Raw genomic sequence first — 17,136 nt, forward strand, 5'->3', positions numbered from 1 at the left:
GAACAATTATATGCCAAAAAATTGAACAACCTAAAAAACTGGAAAAAATTTCCAGAAACATACAACCTACCAGAATGAATCATGGAGAAACAGAAAATCTGAACAGACCAATTACTACTAAGGAAATTGAATCAGTAATCAAAAACCTCCCCCAAAAAACAAAAGTCTAGAACCAGACAGCTTCACTGGGGAATTCTACCAAACATTCCAAGAAGAATTATTACCAATCCTCCTCAAACATTTCCAAAAAACTGAAGAGAGAGAACTTCCGAACTCATTTTATGAGGTCAGTATTATCCCAACACCAAAACCAGACAGGATGCTGCAAGAATGAGAAATTATAGGCGCATATCTGTGATGAACATAGATGCAAAAATTCTCAACAAAGTATTAGCAAACTGAATTCAACAATACATTAAAAAGATCACACGCCATGATCATGGGGGATTTATTCCTGGGAAGCAAGTCTGATTCAACATCCACAAATCAGCCAATATGATACACCACATTAACATAACATCTGAGAAAAAATCATATGATCATATCAACAGATGCAAAAAAGCATTTGACAAATTTCAACATCCACTTAATTTTTCTTAAGGTTTATTTATTTTGAGAAGGCGGGGGCAGGGGCAGAGAGATGGAATCCTAGCAAGCCACATGCTGTCAGTGCAAAGCCTGACACAGGGCTCTATCTCATGAAACATGAGATCATGACCTAAGCTAAAATCAAGAGTCAGACACTTAACGGTCTGAGCCACCCAGGCACCCCCAAAATTCAACATCTACTTATGATAAAAATTCTCAACAAAGTGGGTACAGACAGAAAGTACCTAAACATAATAAAGGGTATGTGACAAGACCACAGCTAACATTATACTCAATGGTAAAAAGCTAAAAGCTTTTCCTTTAAGATCAGGAACAAGACAAGGATGCCCACTCTTGCCACTTTCATTCAATTTAATATTGGTAGTTCTAGCCAGAGTAATTAGAGAAGAAAAAGAAACAAAAGACATTCAAATGAGAAAGGAAGAAGTAAAACTATCACCATGTACAGATAACATTATATAGAAAACTCCGAAGACTCCACCAAAAAACTGTAAACTAATAATCAAATTCCAGTAATGTTGCAGGATACAAAATCAATAGCAAAAAATCCTGTTACATATCCATACAGTAATAACCAAATATCAGAAAGATAAAACAATCCCATTTACAACTGCATCGAAAATAATAAAATATTCAGGAATAAATTTAACCAAGGGGCTGAAAGACTTGTATACTGAAAACAACACATTAAGAAATTGAAAACAACCATAGAAAAGATATTCCATGCTCATGCATTTAAAGAATGAATATTGAATTAATTAATAAATTAATAAAGGATTAATAAAGAATTAATTGCATTCTTACAATTCAATGCAATTCCTATCAAATTCCAATAGCATTTTTCACAGAAATAGAAAAAACAAACCTAAAATTTGCATGAAACCACAAAAGACTCTGAATAGCCAAAGCAACCTTGAGAAAGAACAAAGGTGGAGGCATTGCACTCCCTGATTTAAAACAGTATTACAAAGCTACAGTAATTAAAACAGAATGGTATTGGCATAAAAACAAACAATGAAACATAACAGAGAGCCCAGAAATAAACCCATGTAAACATGGTCAATAAGTTTACAACAAAGAGGCCAAGAATATCAAATGGAGAGAAGAGTCTCTTCAATAAATAGTGTTAGGAAAACTGGATAGCCACATTCAGAAGAATGAAACTAAACCACTATCTTACACCATACACAAAATTAACTCAAAATGGATGAAAGACTTGAACATAAGACCTGAAACCATAAAATTCTGGAAGAAAACCTAAGCAGTAAGCTCCTTGTTACAGGTGTTCGTGATGATTTTTTGAATCTGACACTAAAAGTATAACAAAAGCAAAAATGAATAAGTGGGTCTATATCAAATTAAAAAGCATCTGTACAGCAAAGGAGGCCATCAATAAAATAAAAAGGCAACCTAATGAATGATAGAAATTTTTTGCAAATCATGTATCTAACAAGAAGCTAATATTCATAATATATAAAGATCTCGTACAATTCAATAGCAAAAAAAAAATCTGATTAATAAATGGCCTAAATAGGCATTTTTCCAAAGAAAACATATAGATGGTCAACAAGTACATGAAAAGATGCTCACCATCATTATCACAGAAATGTAAATCAAAACTACAATGAGATTGCACCTCATACCTGTTAGAATGGCTATTATCAATACACCTCACATTTGTTACAATGGCTCTTATCAACAGTATAAGAAATAAGTGCTGGCAAAAAATGTGGTTAAAAGAAACTCATGTGTACTGTTGGCGGGGATGTAAATTGGTACAACCACTATGGAATACAGTATAGAGGCTCCTCAAAAAGCTAAAAAGTATTATTTAAACAATGACCACATAGAGGCGTCCCTGTAGCCCAGTCAGTTGAGCGTACAACTTCGGTCCAGGTCATGATATTGCGTTTCACAAGTTCGAGCCCCACATTGGGCTCTGTGCTGACAGTTTGGAGCCTACAGCCTGCTTCAGATTCGGACTCCTGCTCTCTCTGCCCTCCCCCACTCATGCGGTCTCTCTGTCTCTCAGAAATAACAAACATTAAAATATATTTAAAAAATAAAAAAATAAAGAACCACATAATCAGTAATTTCACTTCTGGGTATTTACCCAAAGATAACTAAAACAGAAATTCAAAAAGATGTATGCACCCCAATGTTCAAGGTAGCACTATTTATTTTTTTTTAATTTTTTTTTAACGTTTTATTTATTTTTGAGACAGAGAGAGACAGAGCATGAACGGGGGAGGGGCAGAGAGAGAGGGAGACACAGAATCGGAAGCAGGCTCCAGGCTCTGAGCCATCAGCCCAGAGCCCAATGCGGGGCTCGAACTCACGGACTGCGAGATAGTGACCTGAGCCGAAGTTGGACGCCCAACCGACTGAGCCACCCAGGCGCCCCGGTAGCACTATTTATAATAGTCAAGATACAGAAACAACTTAAGTGTCCATCAGTGGATGAATGGATAAAGGAACTGTGGAATGTATGTAAGTATATAAATACACGCATATATATAAAAATATACCGCCTTGTGTATATCATATACATGGTATGTATAATGTATATATACATATATTTCTCAATCGTTCAGTCATAAAAAAGAATAAAATCTTGTCATTTGCAACATGGATGGACCTTGAGGGCATTACGCTAAGTAAAGTAAGTCAGACAGAGAAAGACAAATAACATATGACCTCTCTTCTATGTGGAATCTAAAGAAACAAACAAATAAAAAACAAGCTTACAGATACAGAGAACAGATTGGTGGTTGCCACAGGCAGGGGGTGGGGGGGCAGGAAAGGAGGTAAAAGAAAATTGGTCAGTTACACCTCAATAAAAATAAATTTTTAAAAAAGATTGGTCAGGAGGGACTGGATGGCTCAGTTGGTTGAACACCCAACTCTTGATTTCAGCTCAGGTCATAATCTCATGGTTCATGGGTTCGAGCCCTGCATCAGGCTCCACGCTGATGGTGCAGAGCCTGCTTGGGATTCTGTCTCCCTCTCTCTCTGCCCCTCTCCTGTTCCCCTCTCTCAAAATAAATAAATAAACATTTTTAATTTTTTTTTAATTAAAAAGATTGGTCAGTTCCAGAAAGGCATAGCTTTTTACTTCTCTAAAAAAATACTATGTACTTTTTGTCAGTTCTATAAGGAATCAGGTGGAAACCCAACTTGTAACTGATACAAGATTTCAAATTTATTCTGGGGCTTCTTTAGTGCCCCATACACATCATTGCTTAGAAAATTCAGGGCATTGTAGCAACGTGGATGGAACTGGAGAGTGTGATGCTAAGTGAAATAAGCCATACAGAGAAAGACAGATACCATATGGTTTCACTCTTATGTGGATCCTGAGAAACTTAACAGAAACCCATGGGGGAGGGGAAGGAAAAAAAAAAAAAAAAGAGGTTAGAGTGGAAGAGAGCCAAAGCATAAGAGACTGTTAAAAACTGAGAACAAACTGAGGGTTGATGGGGGGTGGGAGGGAGGAGAGGGTGGGTGATGGGTATTGAGGAGGGCACCTTTTGGGATGAGCACTGGGTGTTGTATGGAAACCAGTTTGACAATAAACTTCATATATTGAAAAAAAATAAAAGAAAAACTTAAAAAAAAAAGAAAATTCAGGGCAAATGGCTGTTTTTGTTATTGTTTTTGTTTTAGGAGAATGGACACCTTTACTGCACCACCTAAAACCTAAAATCTTTTTTAGTTGTAACAAATATTTTAAAAAGCATTACATATATTGCTTAATAAATTGTAAGGCAAACATCTTTATAACCCACCCTCCATGAAAGAAAGTATTTTGCCAATTACTGCAGAAGCCATTAGTATGCCCATGGTGAACATAAATCCTCTGTCTCATCAGAGAGGAAAACCACTGCTCAGACTTTTCACTTTTATTTAAGATACAATTGATACAGGACATTATATTAGCTCCAGGTGTACAACATGATTCAATAATCCTATATAGTATGAAATGATCACATAATAAGTCTAGTTAACATCCATCACAACAGTTAAATAATTTGGTTTTTTATGGTAAAAACTTTTAAGATCTCTTACCAACTTTCAAATATATAATACTGCATTAACTATAGTCACCATACTGCACTATCCTTTTATATGCACTGTTACCTTATTTTATTTGCAGTTTAATTATTTAACTATGCATCCTATACATTATAGCTTTACATTGTTTTTTTTTTTTTTTAATATGGTATTTAGGTATCTAAATCTGTAAGTTCTCCCTTACGTTTTTCCTCTTGCAATTTATTTGCTGAAGAAACTGGGTCATTTGTCCAATAGAGATTCCCAGAGTCAAGATTTTGTTGACTATACACCCTTTCTTAATAACAACCCTTGAGAAAGTCGGGATAGAAGGAACATACTTAAAGATCATAAAAGCCATTTATGAAAAGCCCACAGCTAACATCATCCTCAATGGGGAAAAACTGAGAGCTTTTTCCCTGAGATCAGGAACACGACAGGGATGCCCACTCTCACCGCTGTTGTTTAATATAGTGTTGGAAGTTCTAGCATCAGCAATCAGACAACAAAAGGAAATCAAAGGCATCAAAATTGGCAAAGATGAAGTCAAGCTTTCGCTTTTTGCAGATGACATGATATTATACATGGAAACTCCGATAGACTCCACCAAAAGTCTGCTAGAACTGATACATGATTTCAGCAAAGTTGCAGGATACAAAATCAATGTACAGAAATCAGTTGCATTCTTATACACTAACAATGAAGCAACAGAAAGACAAATAAAGAAACTGATCCCATTCACAACTGCACCAAGCATAAAATACCTAGGAATAAATCTAACCAAAGATGTAAAAGATCTGTATGCTGAAAACTATAGAAAGACTATGAAGGTAATTGAAGAAGATATAAAGAAATGGAAAGACATTCCCTGCTCATGGATTGGAAGAATAAATATTGTCAAAATGTCAATACTACCCAAAGCTATCTACACATTCAATGCAATCCCAATCAAAATTGCACCAGCATTCTTCTCGAAACTAGAACAAGCAATCCTAAAATTCATATGGAACCACAAAAGGCCCCGAATAGCCAAAGTAATTTTGAAGAAGACCAAAGCAGGAGGCATCACAATCCCAGACTTTAGCCTCTACTACAAAGCTGTCATCATCAAGACAGCATGGTATTGGCACAAAAACAGACACATAGACCAATGGAATAGAATAGAAACCCCAGAACTAGACCCACAAACGTATGGCCAACTCATCTTTGACAAAGCAGGAAAGAACATCCAATGGAAAAAAGACAGTCTCTTTAACAAATGGTGCTGGTAGAACTGGACAGCAACATGCAGAAGGTTGAAACTAGACCACTTTCTCACAACATTCACAAAAATAAACTCAAAATGGATAAAGGACCTGAATGTGAGACAGGAAACCATCAAAACCCTAGAGGAGAAAGCAGGAAAAGACCTCTCTGACCTCAGCCGTAGCAATCTCTTACTCGACACATCCCCAAAGGCAAGGGAATTAAAAGCAAAAGTGAATTACTGGGACCTTATGAAGATAAAAAGCTTCTGCACAGCAAAGGAAACAACCAACAAAACTAAAAGACAACCAACGGAATGGGAGAAGATATTTGCAAATGACATATCAGACAAAGGGTTAGTATCCAAAATCTATAAAGAGCTCACCAAACTCCACACCCAAAAAACAAATAATCCAGTGAAGAAATGGGCAGAAAACATGAATAGACACTTCTCTAAAGAAGACATCCGGATGGCCAACAGGCACATGAAAAGATGTTCAACGTCGCTCCTTATCAGGGAAATACAAATCAAAACCACACTCAGGTATCACCTCACTCCAGTCAGAGTGGTCAAAATGAACAAATCAGGAGACTATAGATGCTGGAGAGGATGTGGAGAAACGGGAACCCTCTTGCACTGTTGGTGGGAATGCAAATTGGTGCAGCCCTCTGGAAAGCAGTGTGGAGGTTCCTCAGAAAATTAAAAATAGACCTACCCTATGACCCAGCAATAGCACTGCTAGGAATTTACCCAAGGGATACAGGAGTACTGATGCATCGGGGCACTTGCACCCCAATGTTTATAGCAGCACTCTCAACAATAGCCAAATTATGGAAAGAGCCTAAATGTCCATCCACTGATGAATGGATAAAGAAATTGTGGTTTATATACACAATGGAATACTACGTGGCAATGAGAAAGAATGAAATATGGCCTTTTGTAGCAATGTGGATGGAACTGGAGAGTGTGATGCTAAGTGAAATAAGCCATACAGAGAAAGACAGATACCATATGGTTTCACTCTTATGTGGATCCTGAGAAACTTAACAGAAACCCATGGGGGAGGGGAAGGAAAAAAAAAAAAAAAAGAGGTTAGAGTGGGAGAGAGCCAAAGCATAAGAGACTGTTAAAAACTGAGAACAAACTAAGGGTTGATGGGGGGTGGGAGGGAGAGGAGGATGGGGGATGGGTATTGAGGAGGGCACCTTTTGGGATGAGCACTGGGTGTTGTATGGAAACCAATTTGACAATAAATTTCATATATTGGAAAAAAAATAAAAAAATAAAAATTCTCAAAAAAAAAAAAAAAGATTTTGTTGACTATAAACTTATAGTGTAGTTTACCATTATCCCCTGTCCTCTGCACCTCCTGAAAATTGATAGCTGAATCTGGAGGCTTTATCAGATTCAGGTTTGATTTGGGGGTAGTTAAAACTTCCCTAGAGGTGGTGATGTCTTCTTCATTAAGAAGCACATAGTGTAGGGGTGCATGGGTGGTTCAGTCAGTTAAGCAACTTTTGGTTTTGGCTCAGGTGATGATCTCAAGGTTCATGTCAATTTAATCATATACCACTTTCCTACTTAATTTGTTTAGGTGTGCCCCTCACCTTTTCAGGGTAAAATAAAGTATCTAAGCCTTGAAGCCTAATCTCTCACCATCTCCCTCACCCTGTATTCTACCTACACTGTCTGTAAACAGTCAATATTCAAGATCACTTCCTCTAGGCCTATTGCCTACAATTCCCTTCTCTGTCTGAGTCGTATGTCCCTCATTTGGGTTCTTCAAATAAATACCTCTATGTATCCTAAAAAGTGGCATACACAGTAACTTAATGATGGGTTTTCACCTCCCCTAGATCCTAGGCTCTTTAGGAATCACAAAGTTTTCACTTCTATATCCCCAGGGCCTAGCATGGCACATAGTTCAGGGTAGACACTTAAAAAAAAAAAAAAATCTTTATGGACTGAATGAGTGAAATCATAAATATGATGAGGAATTTGCTATTTGAATTATTCCTAATTGTAAAAATTCTTTTTCTTTCATAACACAGTCCCAGACTTGGATAGCATGGTTGCATGATATGAAACCTGTGTAAAAGACACTGCTTCACAAACATTCTATATTTTCTTAGTAGAGGTTTGGGCCTCATCTTTACCTTTGAACTTCAGATCCAAATGCATTGTCTTCTGGAATCTCAGGCCAAAGGAAATTCTCAAAAGCAACCACAAGGTAATTTTATGGGAAGAAGAAACCACGGCCCAAAGCCAGATCACCAGCTCGGTCTTCCCTTTTACGGAAGAAGCCAGTCCACACCCTCGGGTAGTACACAAAGCAACACAGCTCTCCACCAGAAAATGCTCCAACCTACACAGGGAGGAGTTTTCCAGTGTGAAGAAAATAGAACATTTGGAGACAGACCAAATGAACAGGGTCAATATTATTTTGGGGTTCCTAGGAAGTATTCTTGCAGTATTTCAGTGACTGGGTATAATGTAAAGCTGTTGTAGTATAGAGGAGTAATAGGCACAGGCTGAATTGTGTGACATAAAAGCTTTGCCTCCCCTCCCCCCAAAAGAAAGACTGTGCTCAAGACTGAACTGGGTTCATGCATTATTCTCATAATCCTCCAAATGTCTGAGACACAAGATTCCTCAGGCCTTGGAAGAGACGGCAGAATGTTAAGCAGTTCTGCAGAGAAGCAGAAAAATAGAAGACTTCAGACAAAAGCTTCAAGTGTAGTTTTAAAATGATTATTAAAATGGTCTAAAAAGAGGTTTAATAAAGGACAAAAGGTAAAAATGAAAAAGCTCTCCAGCAGCAGACAGGTAGGTCCTATCCTGAGAACAGGTGTTCAGACCCACAGGAAGCTGTGCGCCTTGTTCCTAATGAAGTTTTACAATCACCTCATTTTCTCATCCTCTTCTCCCTCAAGGTGAGTACCAACAATGCTAATACAATCACAACTTCCACTGTGGACTCCTGGCCTAGTTTTTCTTTTTCTTCTTCTTTCATTAACCATCAGAGATAGCCAACCCTGAATAAGCCAAGTTTCCGTTCTGGAGGCGTTCTGGAAGTAATAGATAACAGTAGCCTGCATTGCTCTGAGTAGATCAGAATTTCCAATTTCCATGAATGAGATAAAGTTTCCTGTCCTACAAATGTGAAATGTGGTGCTGGTAAAATCCAGAGCACCAGGTGTTTCAATCTGTAGGACCGTAAGCCAGATGAAAGAACCATTCTAATAAAGTCTTCCTTTTGAAGTTCCAGATTCAAACAATCCATTCCTCCTTGAAAGTATGTTAAAGCCCTTTTGCCACACCACAGTTTGTGTCAATGCCACTCAAGCCAAAAGCACAGAAGTCAAGGTGATTCTTTTACCAGTAGAACCATATTTGGGCTACACACTCCAGCCAGGTGCAGTGGGCATCTATTACTTTTGCCCACCTGGCATTCATTGCTTCCTGTTCTTGTCAGAGCAACTGACATCCCTTTGAAAACCATGTATTCAACTCTCTAAGTATAGAGAGTCATGAGCTCTACCCCACCTACTGTGGCTCAGGTTGGCCAACTGTGACTTTGAGAAAAGGGGTACTCTCTCTTCCATCAGTAAAAAGAGATAGACAGAAAGAGAGAGACTGCCTGAAAATGGAGCAAACACATAAGAAAGAAGAGCCAGGAGACAGTCAAAAAGGAAGATCTGAAGATACTGCCTCAGGCCCTGGAACCAGTTGTGTCTGGGGCCTTATCTGCTCTTGAACTTTCCAACTATGAGAGCCCATAATGGCCCTCCTCCCACTTTTTTTCCAGCTGAGGTCAGCTTTGCCTTTTCTTTCCCTTGCTGTGAGATTTTTATCTTACATACAAAAATGAAATAAGCTTATATGAACACTTTTGGGTAGGCCTCCCTTTTCCTTCTTTCCTCTCCTCAAATCTAATAAGCTAAAGGCTCAGAAGAAAGTGAGGTGATAAAGAGAAGCATGATCTCTGGATCTGCCTTAGCTGTCTATACAAGGCTTATCTATCTATACCATTCTCTTAGTCTACCGCCTACACAGACAGACAATAATTATAGACGGAATAACATTAAAGTTCCTTCAAGCCCTGGGATTTATGAGTTTATTAAGCCTCAGTGGCCTCATCTGTAAAGTGGGCAATAATATCTCTTACTGGATTCTTGGGAGGATGAGACACAGCAAAAGATCATTTTACAAAGTTTTCTTCAAAGTATGGGACACCCTTTATTCCCACAGCAGTTTTTTCAGTATTGTATCCACCAAAAAAGGGTAACAGATCATTCAAGCAATTATTAGAGAACGTCTAAAATGTGTAAAGCACTCTGGCAATAGAGATACAGAGATTTAAAAAGGTCTAAAAATACTTCCCATGTAGAATATCAGACAACTACACAGAAAATACCAAAGAAAATATACAAGTTGCCTTTAATACTACTTTCTGGAGGAAAGGTTTCATGGAAGAGATGGCATTCAATCATGCTTCGACACATGGGAAAGCATTACCCAATCAGAAACATTCTCAGGAAATCAGGACTGGAGTTACCCATACATACAGAGCCATGACATACAATTTAATCATCCCATGATTCCAAATGCCTTTCAAGCAACAGTTTTAAAAGATACATGGAGATCAAAACATCTTGCTACCTTGTACAAAATAACCCCAGTAGAAATCGTTAGGACAATTTTCTCATTGAGAATTATATATATTTTTAACCAGAAGGGACTTGAGAAAAATTTTAAAATATCTAAGTTGTTTCCCATACAATTTTTACTGCAGGAACTTTCCAATGAAACTATAAATTCCTTGAGGGTAAAGCCAGTGCTATTTATTATTTTGTGTCCCTCATCTTGCCAAGTGCTCATTAAATGAATTGAAATACAAAAAAAGACTCACAGTTGAAAAGCGTTACGTTAAAAAGTGTGAAAATGTCATCCCCAGAAACCTTACATTACTAACATTTCCCAGAACATACCATGCACTTGCACAACGCTTTGTTTGCGCTCACGCTCCTCCCCTTCTTGGAATGTCCTTCAATCTGTCCTTCCATCCCAGCTCCTGAAAATGTCTCCTTCAAGCCCTAGCTCTAATGTGACCTTTTCTTTAAGACATTTCCTAATTTGTCCAGGAAGAATGAATCGTTGCTTCCTCTCCAAGGGCTTTGTAACATATTTCTCCTGTAGTGTTATCACTATGGTAAAATGATGCTTACATGTAATTGTGTGTGGAGGGGGAAGGGAGAGAGATAGAGAGTGAGAGAGAGAGGAAGGTAGGGGGAGAAAACGATGGGGGAACAGAGAGTGCACATGTGCAGACGCTAGCAAGCACACACCCACCAGAGAGTAAATGGTAAATGCCTTAAGGGGAGGGCATAGGTCTTTTTCTTTTCTTTATGCCCAGGACATAAGGTAGTGTTATAAAATATGTGTACCAAATAAACATCTGCTGAATTAAACTAAATAAACACAAAAGAAAAAAATTAGATTTAATACAACCCCAATCCAAATCTCAGAAAGTTATTTTATGATATCAACAAAGTGATTCTAAGTTTATATGAACAGACAAAAGACCCAGAATAGCCAACACAACACTGAAGGAAAAAAACAAAGCTAGAGGGTGGATGCTACCCAACTTGAAGAGTTACTGTAAAGTTACAGTAATCAAGATGGTGTATACTGGTGAAAGAACAAATAGATCAATAAAACAGCAAAGAGAGCCCAGGAGAAAACCTCCATAAGGAAAGTCAACTGGTCTTTGAGGAAGGAGCTAAGGGAAAACAGTGGAGCAAAGATAGTCTCTTCAATAAACAGTGCTAGAACAACTGGATATTCACATAAAAATAATAATCCAGACACAGACATTATACCCTTCACAAAAATTAACTCAAAATAGACCACAGACCTAAATCTAAAATGCAAAACTGTAAAACTCTTAGAAGATAACATAGGAGAAAACCTAGATGACAATGGGTATGGTGATGACTTTTTTACTTTTTTTAATGTTTATTTATTTTTGAGAGAGAGACAGACACACAGACAGACTTGAACAGGGGAGGGGCAGAGAGAGAGGGAGGCACAGAAATTGAAGCAGGCTCCAGGCTCTGAGCTGTCAGCACACAGCCCGACACGGGGCTTGAACTCATGAACCATGAGATCATGACCTGAGCTGAAGTCAGATGCTTAATTAACTGACTGAGCCACCCAGGGGCCCGGGTGATGACTTTTTAGACACAACATCAAAGGCATCATCCACAAAAGAAGGTGCCAAGCCAGGCTTCAATAAAATTAAAAATTTCTGCTCTTCAAAAAATAATTCAAGAGAATGAGAAGACAAGCCACAGACTAAGAAAAATTCGCAGATGACACATCTGATAAAGGACTGTTATCCAAAACAAAGAACTCTTCAAACTCAACAATAAGAAAACAAAACAATCTGATTTAAAAACGGGCCAAGGGGCACCTGGGTGCCACAGTCAGTTACGTGTCTGACTCTTGATCTCAGCTCAGGTCATGATTTCATGGTTTGTGGGTTCGAGCCCTCATCAGGCTCCACACTAACAGTGTGAAGCCTGCTTGGGATTCTGTCTCCCCCTTTCTCTGCCCCTCCCCTGCTCACTCTCACTCTTGCTCTCTTTCTCTCTCAAAATAAATAAATAAACATCAAAAAAGAAAAGGAAAAAAATTAAAAGGAAAATAAAAACGGGCCAAAGACTTAACAGACACCTCAACACAGAAGACACACAGATGGCAAAGATATCATATGTTAAGCAAAAAAATGCAAACTAAAACAACAGTGAGATACCCTACATACCTCAGAATGCCCAAAATCTGGAACAATGACAACACCAAATGCTGGTGACAGTGTGGAGCAAGAGGAACGCTCATATATTGCTAGTGGGAATGCAAAATGATACAACCACTTTGGAAGACAATTTTGCAGTTTCTTAAAAACCTAAGCATATTCTTGCCATATGTTCCAGCAATTGTGCTTCTTGGTATTTATGAAAATTTATGTCCATACAAAAACCTGCACACAGATGTTTATAGCAGCTTTATTCCTAATTGCCAAAACTTAAATGCAAGCAAGATGCCCTTTGGTAAGTGAAGGGATAGATAAACTGTAGTTTATGGATATTATTCAGTGCTACAAAGAAACTAGCTATTAAACTATGAAAAGACATCGAAGAATCGTAAATGCATATTACCAAAGAAAGAAGCCAATCTGAAAGGCTACATAGTATATAATTCCAATTGTGGCATTCCAGAAAAGGCAAAACTATGGGCACAATAAAAAGATCAGACGTTGCCAGTGGGGAGGAGGGGAAGGAATGAATAGAGGGAGCACAAAGATTTTTAGGGGAATGAAAATACTATATATACCACACTATATGATATTATAATGATGAATATACACCATACATTTGTCCAAACCCATACAACGCACAACACCAAGTGTGAACCCTAAGGAAAACTATGGACTTTGGATGACTATGATACATAAATGTAGGCTCATCATTCGTAACAAATGTACCATTCTGGTGGAGGATGTTGATAACTGGGGAGGCTACACATTGTGTAGGGGGTGGGGATATATGGGAAATTTCTGTACCTTCTTCTCAGCTTTGTTTTAAATGTAAAAATCCTCTAAAAGAAACAGTAAGTTTAAAAAAAAAAAGAAAATTAAGGGAAACAATGTCAATCACTACAACCAAGTATCTCTCTCATAATATTGGACTTCTTGAATTCAGAATAATGGCTAAGTGTCAGAATTAGACCAAAGTCATCTCCACATGAACTGAAACACTTGAAACTAAGGAAAACAGAGAGATAAAGAACTGCTTCTTATGAAGTCTTTTGTCTTGATAACAAGGCTACTTTGGGTTCATTCATTAAGTAGAGTCCTTGAATGCTTGTGAGCTGTGTTCTCAGCAACAGCTAGTTCACTAATAGCATAAGATGCCTCCAAACATTAGAGAAAGTGAATGCAAGGGAAGACTAGCATAAAATAAAAACATGTATGAAGAAACAAACAAACAAGCAAACAGAAACTTGCCAAAAATGACCCAAACAATACCTAGGCCAGACCCAAAACCACTCCGAAAAAATGGAAAAAAATGTTTATCTTATGAACATAATTAAACAGACATTGGCACCCACATCTCATTCTGAAATTAAAAAAGAAGTTAGAGCACTTAAAATGAGGAATGTTCTGTACTGGCCAAAAGGTTCTAGGGAAAAATTTAATATAGATCTATCTGTAAATGTCACCCTGTTAGTAACAAAGCAGATAAAAAGATACAAGGCATTCTCTTTTGAAGGAGGGAGGAACTGATTATCATTTACCACAAAGGTAGAAAGAAATTAAAATCATCTATGGTCAATACACACTACAACAATAACCAGGGCTCCTACCACACAAAAGATAAACACTAATAAATCAGGGCATCCTCTAACAACCAGAAAATATATAAGGCCAAAAATTACACAGGATAGAGAAACAACCAGAAGCCCAGCTACCAACCTCCTAACCCTCTATACCTGAGCCACAAAGTTAGAGTCCTCACCCCCAACATCCTCACTCTCTAGCTGGGGAAAGGCACCCCCAGACAGTATCTTTGGTAACTGTAATGTGAAAGTAAAGAACTACTATGGTGGCAGCATACGGAAATACTGAAGAGGAAGAAAAAGGAAGAAGTCAGGCATGGCCTGATGGAGGACACTACCTCTCACCTAAGTCCTGAGTACTGTTCAGAATTAAACCACAGGAAAGAAAAGGGGGATAGAAAAAATAAGGAAAGGATGTACTAGATATACAAGAAGGAGTTTAGGAGTCAAACATCTGGGTTCTAGTCCCCATAATTACACACCCATACCAATATGCAAAGTACCTGGAAAGAATGAAGTAACTGTTGTTACTAATGTTATTATTCATATATACTAACACTTAACACATCCAGGCACTAAGAGAGGCACAGATAAATAACACTAATAAAGGAACTACAATCGGTTTGGTCCTACCTATGTGCTGAAGTAATAAGGATAATAAGATAAACAGGACAAGTCCTTGCCCTCAAGAAAGTCTACTGAAAAAACAAAAGAACCAGTGTCTACTGGAAGAATCTATCGATAAACACACAACAATGTTAAAGACATTTAAAGACCACTGTCCAGATTCCTTCACAGTTAATAAAACCTGTCGCCCATAAACGCCTGAGAAACTCAAGAGGAAGATAGGGTGGAGTAAGGAGGAAATGAGTAAGAAGTGAGAAAGGGGAGTGTCAACTGTCCTCAAACCAAACTCCCTAACAAGCAGGATTCAGCCGGGCCCCAAGATCCCACCGTCTTGAGGGGGGAAAGGGGGGAGGTGCTTTTCATCGAATCGAATCAGCACGTGAGCGACGTGGGGTGTGGTTATAATCTTTACCTGCCTTCCTGCAAACCCCTTGCCTTGCTCATCCCGACCCTGTCCAAGAACCCCGAGGTCCCCACCCGCCTGCAGGGAATCGAGAGAGCACCTTGGTGGGCGCGAGCGGCCGCTCTCCCGGGACCTGCCCGGGGGCGTTCGCTTCCCGCGAGTATCGGTGCGCGGCCGCCGAGCTGCCACGGTCCCCGCGCCGCTGGGGAGTGCCACAGCCGCATGAGCCCGCTAGGGAAGCCGCGCCCGCGCCCGCGCCAGTCCTGGCCTCTTCGCCCCCAGCCGCCTCGCCCGGCAGCAAGAACAGTGGCAGCAAGAGGACGAGACCGAGCCGGGCGCAGGATCCACCAGCCAGCCCTAGTGAGGGCGCAGCCATGTTGTCCCGCAAGCCATGTGACCAGGTGGGTCACGTGACTGCGCCCTCCTTAAAGGAGCCAACCCTGAGTTGATTTTTGAGGTAGCCTTGCTCTCTCTCCAACACTCTCTGGGTACCATTCCTATGGAGCGCCTCTGGTAGGCTCCGCTGACCCTGCAACGCAAAACCCTACGAAACTCAAGGCCTTACAGCGACTCTGAGCCTCATCATTATTTCTTGGTTGAAAAACGATAATCAAATTTGTTGAGCATTTGCTAAATGCCAGGCAGTATGCTAAGTAAGTACTTAACTTTTTGAAATCTCATTAAACCTCACAGGGACCCTGTAATATTTTTTAAATTTTTTAACGTTTATTTTTGAGAGAGAGAAAGAGAGAGAGAGACCACAAGCGGGAGAGGGGCAGAGAGAGAGAGAGAGAGAGAGAGGGAGGGAGACAGAATCTGAAGCAGGTTCTAGGCTCTGAGCTGCCAGCACAGAGCCCGACGCAGGGCTCGAACTCACAAGCCGTGAGTTCATGACCAGAGCCAAAGTCAGAGGCTCAACCAACTGAGCCCCAGGTGCCCCGAGGATCCTGTAATACTGGGTTCACAGAGCAATTAAATGACTTGCCCAAGGTCACATAGAAAATTAAGTGTCAAAAAACAAGTTTTAAGCCCAATCTAACTTAAAACCTGAGTTTAGTCATTATGCTGTACTGTAGGCAATTAAAGAAGCTTCCCTTAATAAGAAATAAGGGGAAGATGAGCGTATTGAAACACTTCACTGAGGGTATAATTAGAGAAATCCTAGGTACACTGGGATAGGTACAACAGTGGCTCTTGAAGAGTCTCAGACCAGCCAGCGTCAGCATCATCTGGGGACACGTTAGAAATGTAGTATTCAGTCAGAATCTGTGGAGACAGGATGCAGCAACCTGTGGTTTGTTGTTGTTTTTAATATTTATTTATTTTTGAGAGAGAGAGAGCCTGCAAGCATTTGGGGGGAGGGGAGGAGACTCCCAAGCAGGCTCTTCACTGTCAGCACAGAGCCCAATGTGGGGCTTGTGAGATCATGACCTGAGGTGAAATCGAGAGTCAGATGCTTAAATGAATGAGCCACCCAGGCCCCCCCAGCAACCTGTGTTTTAACATGTTTTCTAGATGATTCTGATGCATACTGATGCACACTAATACACACTAAAGTTCAAGAGCTACTGTTTTACAGGACCCAGTTTCCTCAGGGAAAAAAAAATCAAAAGAAAAAGAGGTAGAAAGAATAAAATGATACCTCAACCAACTGTAATATATGCATCTTATTTTTAAAAAAATTTTTAACGTTTATTTATTTTTTGAGAGACAGAGACAGAGCATGAGCTGGGAAGGGGACAGAGAGGTGGGGGGAGTCACAGATTCTGAAGCAGGCTCCAGGCTCTGAGCTGTCAGC

The 17,136-nt window shown here is 39.4% G+C and overlaps 1 protein-coding gene across 2 annotated transcripts in view; it reads right to left on the bottom strand.

Annotated features, from left to right (window-relative positions):
• SUMF1 (sulfatase modifying factor 1) overlaps window positions 1–15,735 on the bottom strand; it is a 97,432-nt gene extending 81,697 nt beyond the window's left edge. For both annotated transcript variants that reach the window (XM_019428758.2, XM_019428757.2), the window contains exon 1: window positions 15,439–15,735. In XM_019428758.2, coding sequence (XP_019284303.2) covers window positions 15,439–15,714 — 276 coding nt within the window. In that variant the 5' untranslated portion in view covers window positions 15,715–15,735. The remainder of the gene's footprint in view (window positions 1–15,438) is intronic.
• Window positions 15,736–17,136: the final 1,401 nt, after the last annotated feature.

Source organism: Panthera pardus, unplaced genomic scaffold (genome assembly GCF_024362965.1).
Source record: "Panthera pardus isolate Hobbes unplaced genomic scaffold, ASM2436296v1 HiC_scaffold_8, whole genome shotgun sequence".
Classification (NCBI taxonomy): domain Eukaryota; kingdom Metazoa; phylum Chordata; class Mammalia; order Carnivora; family Felidae; genus Panthera; species Panthera pardus.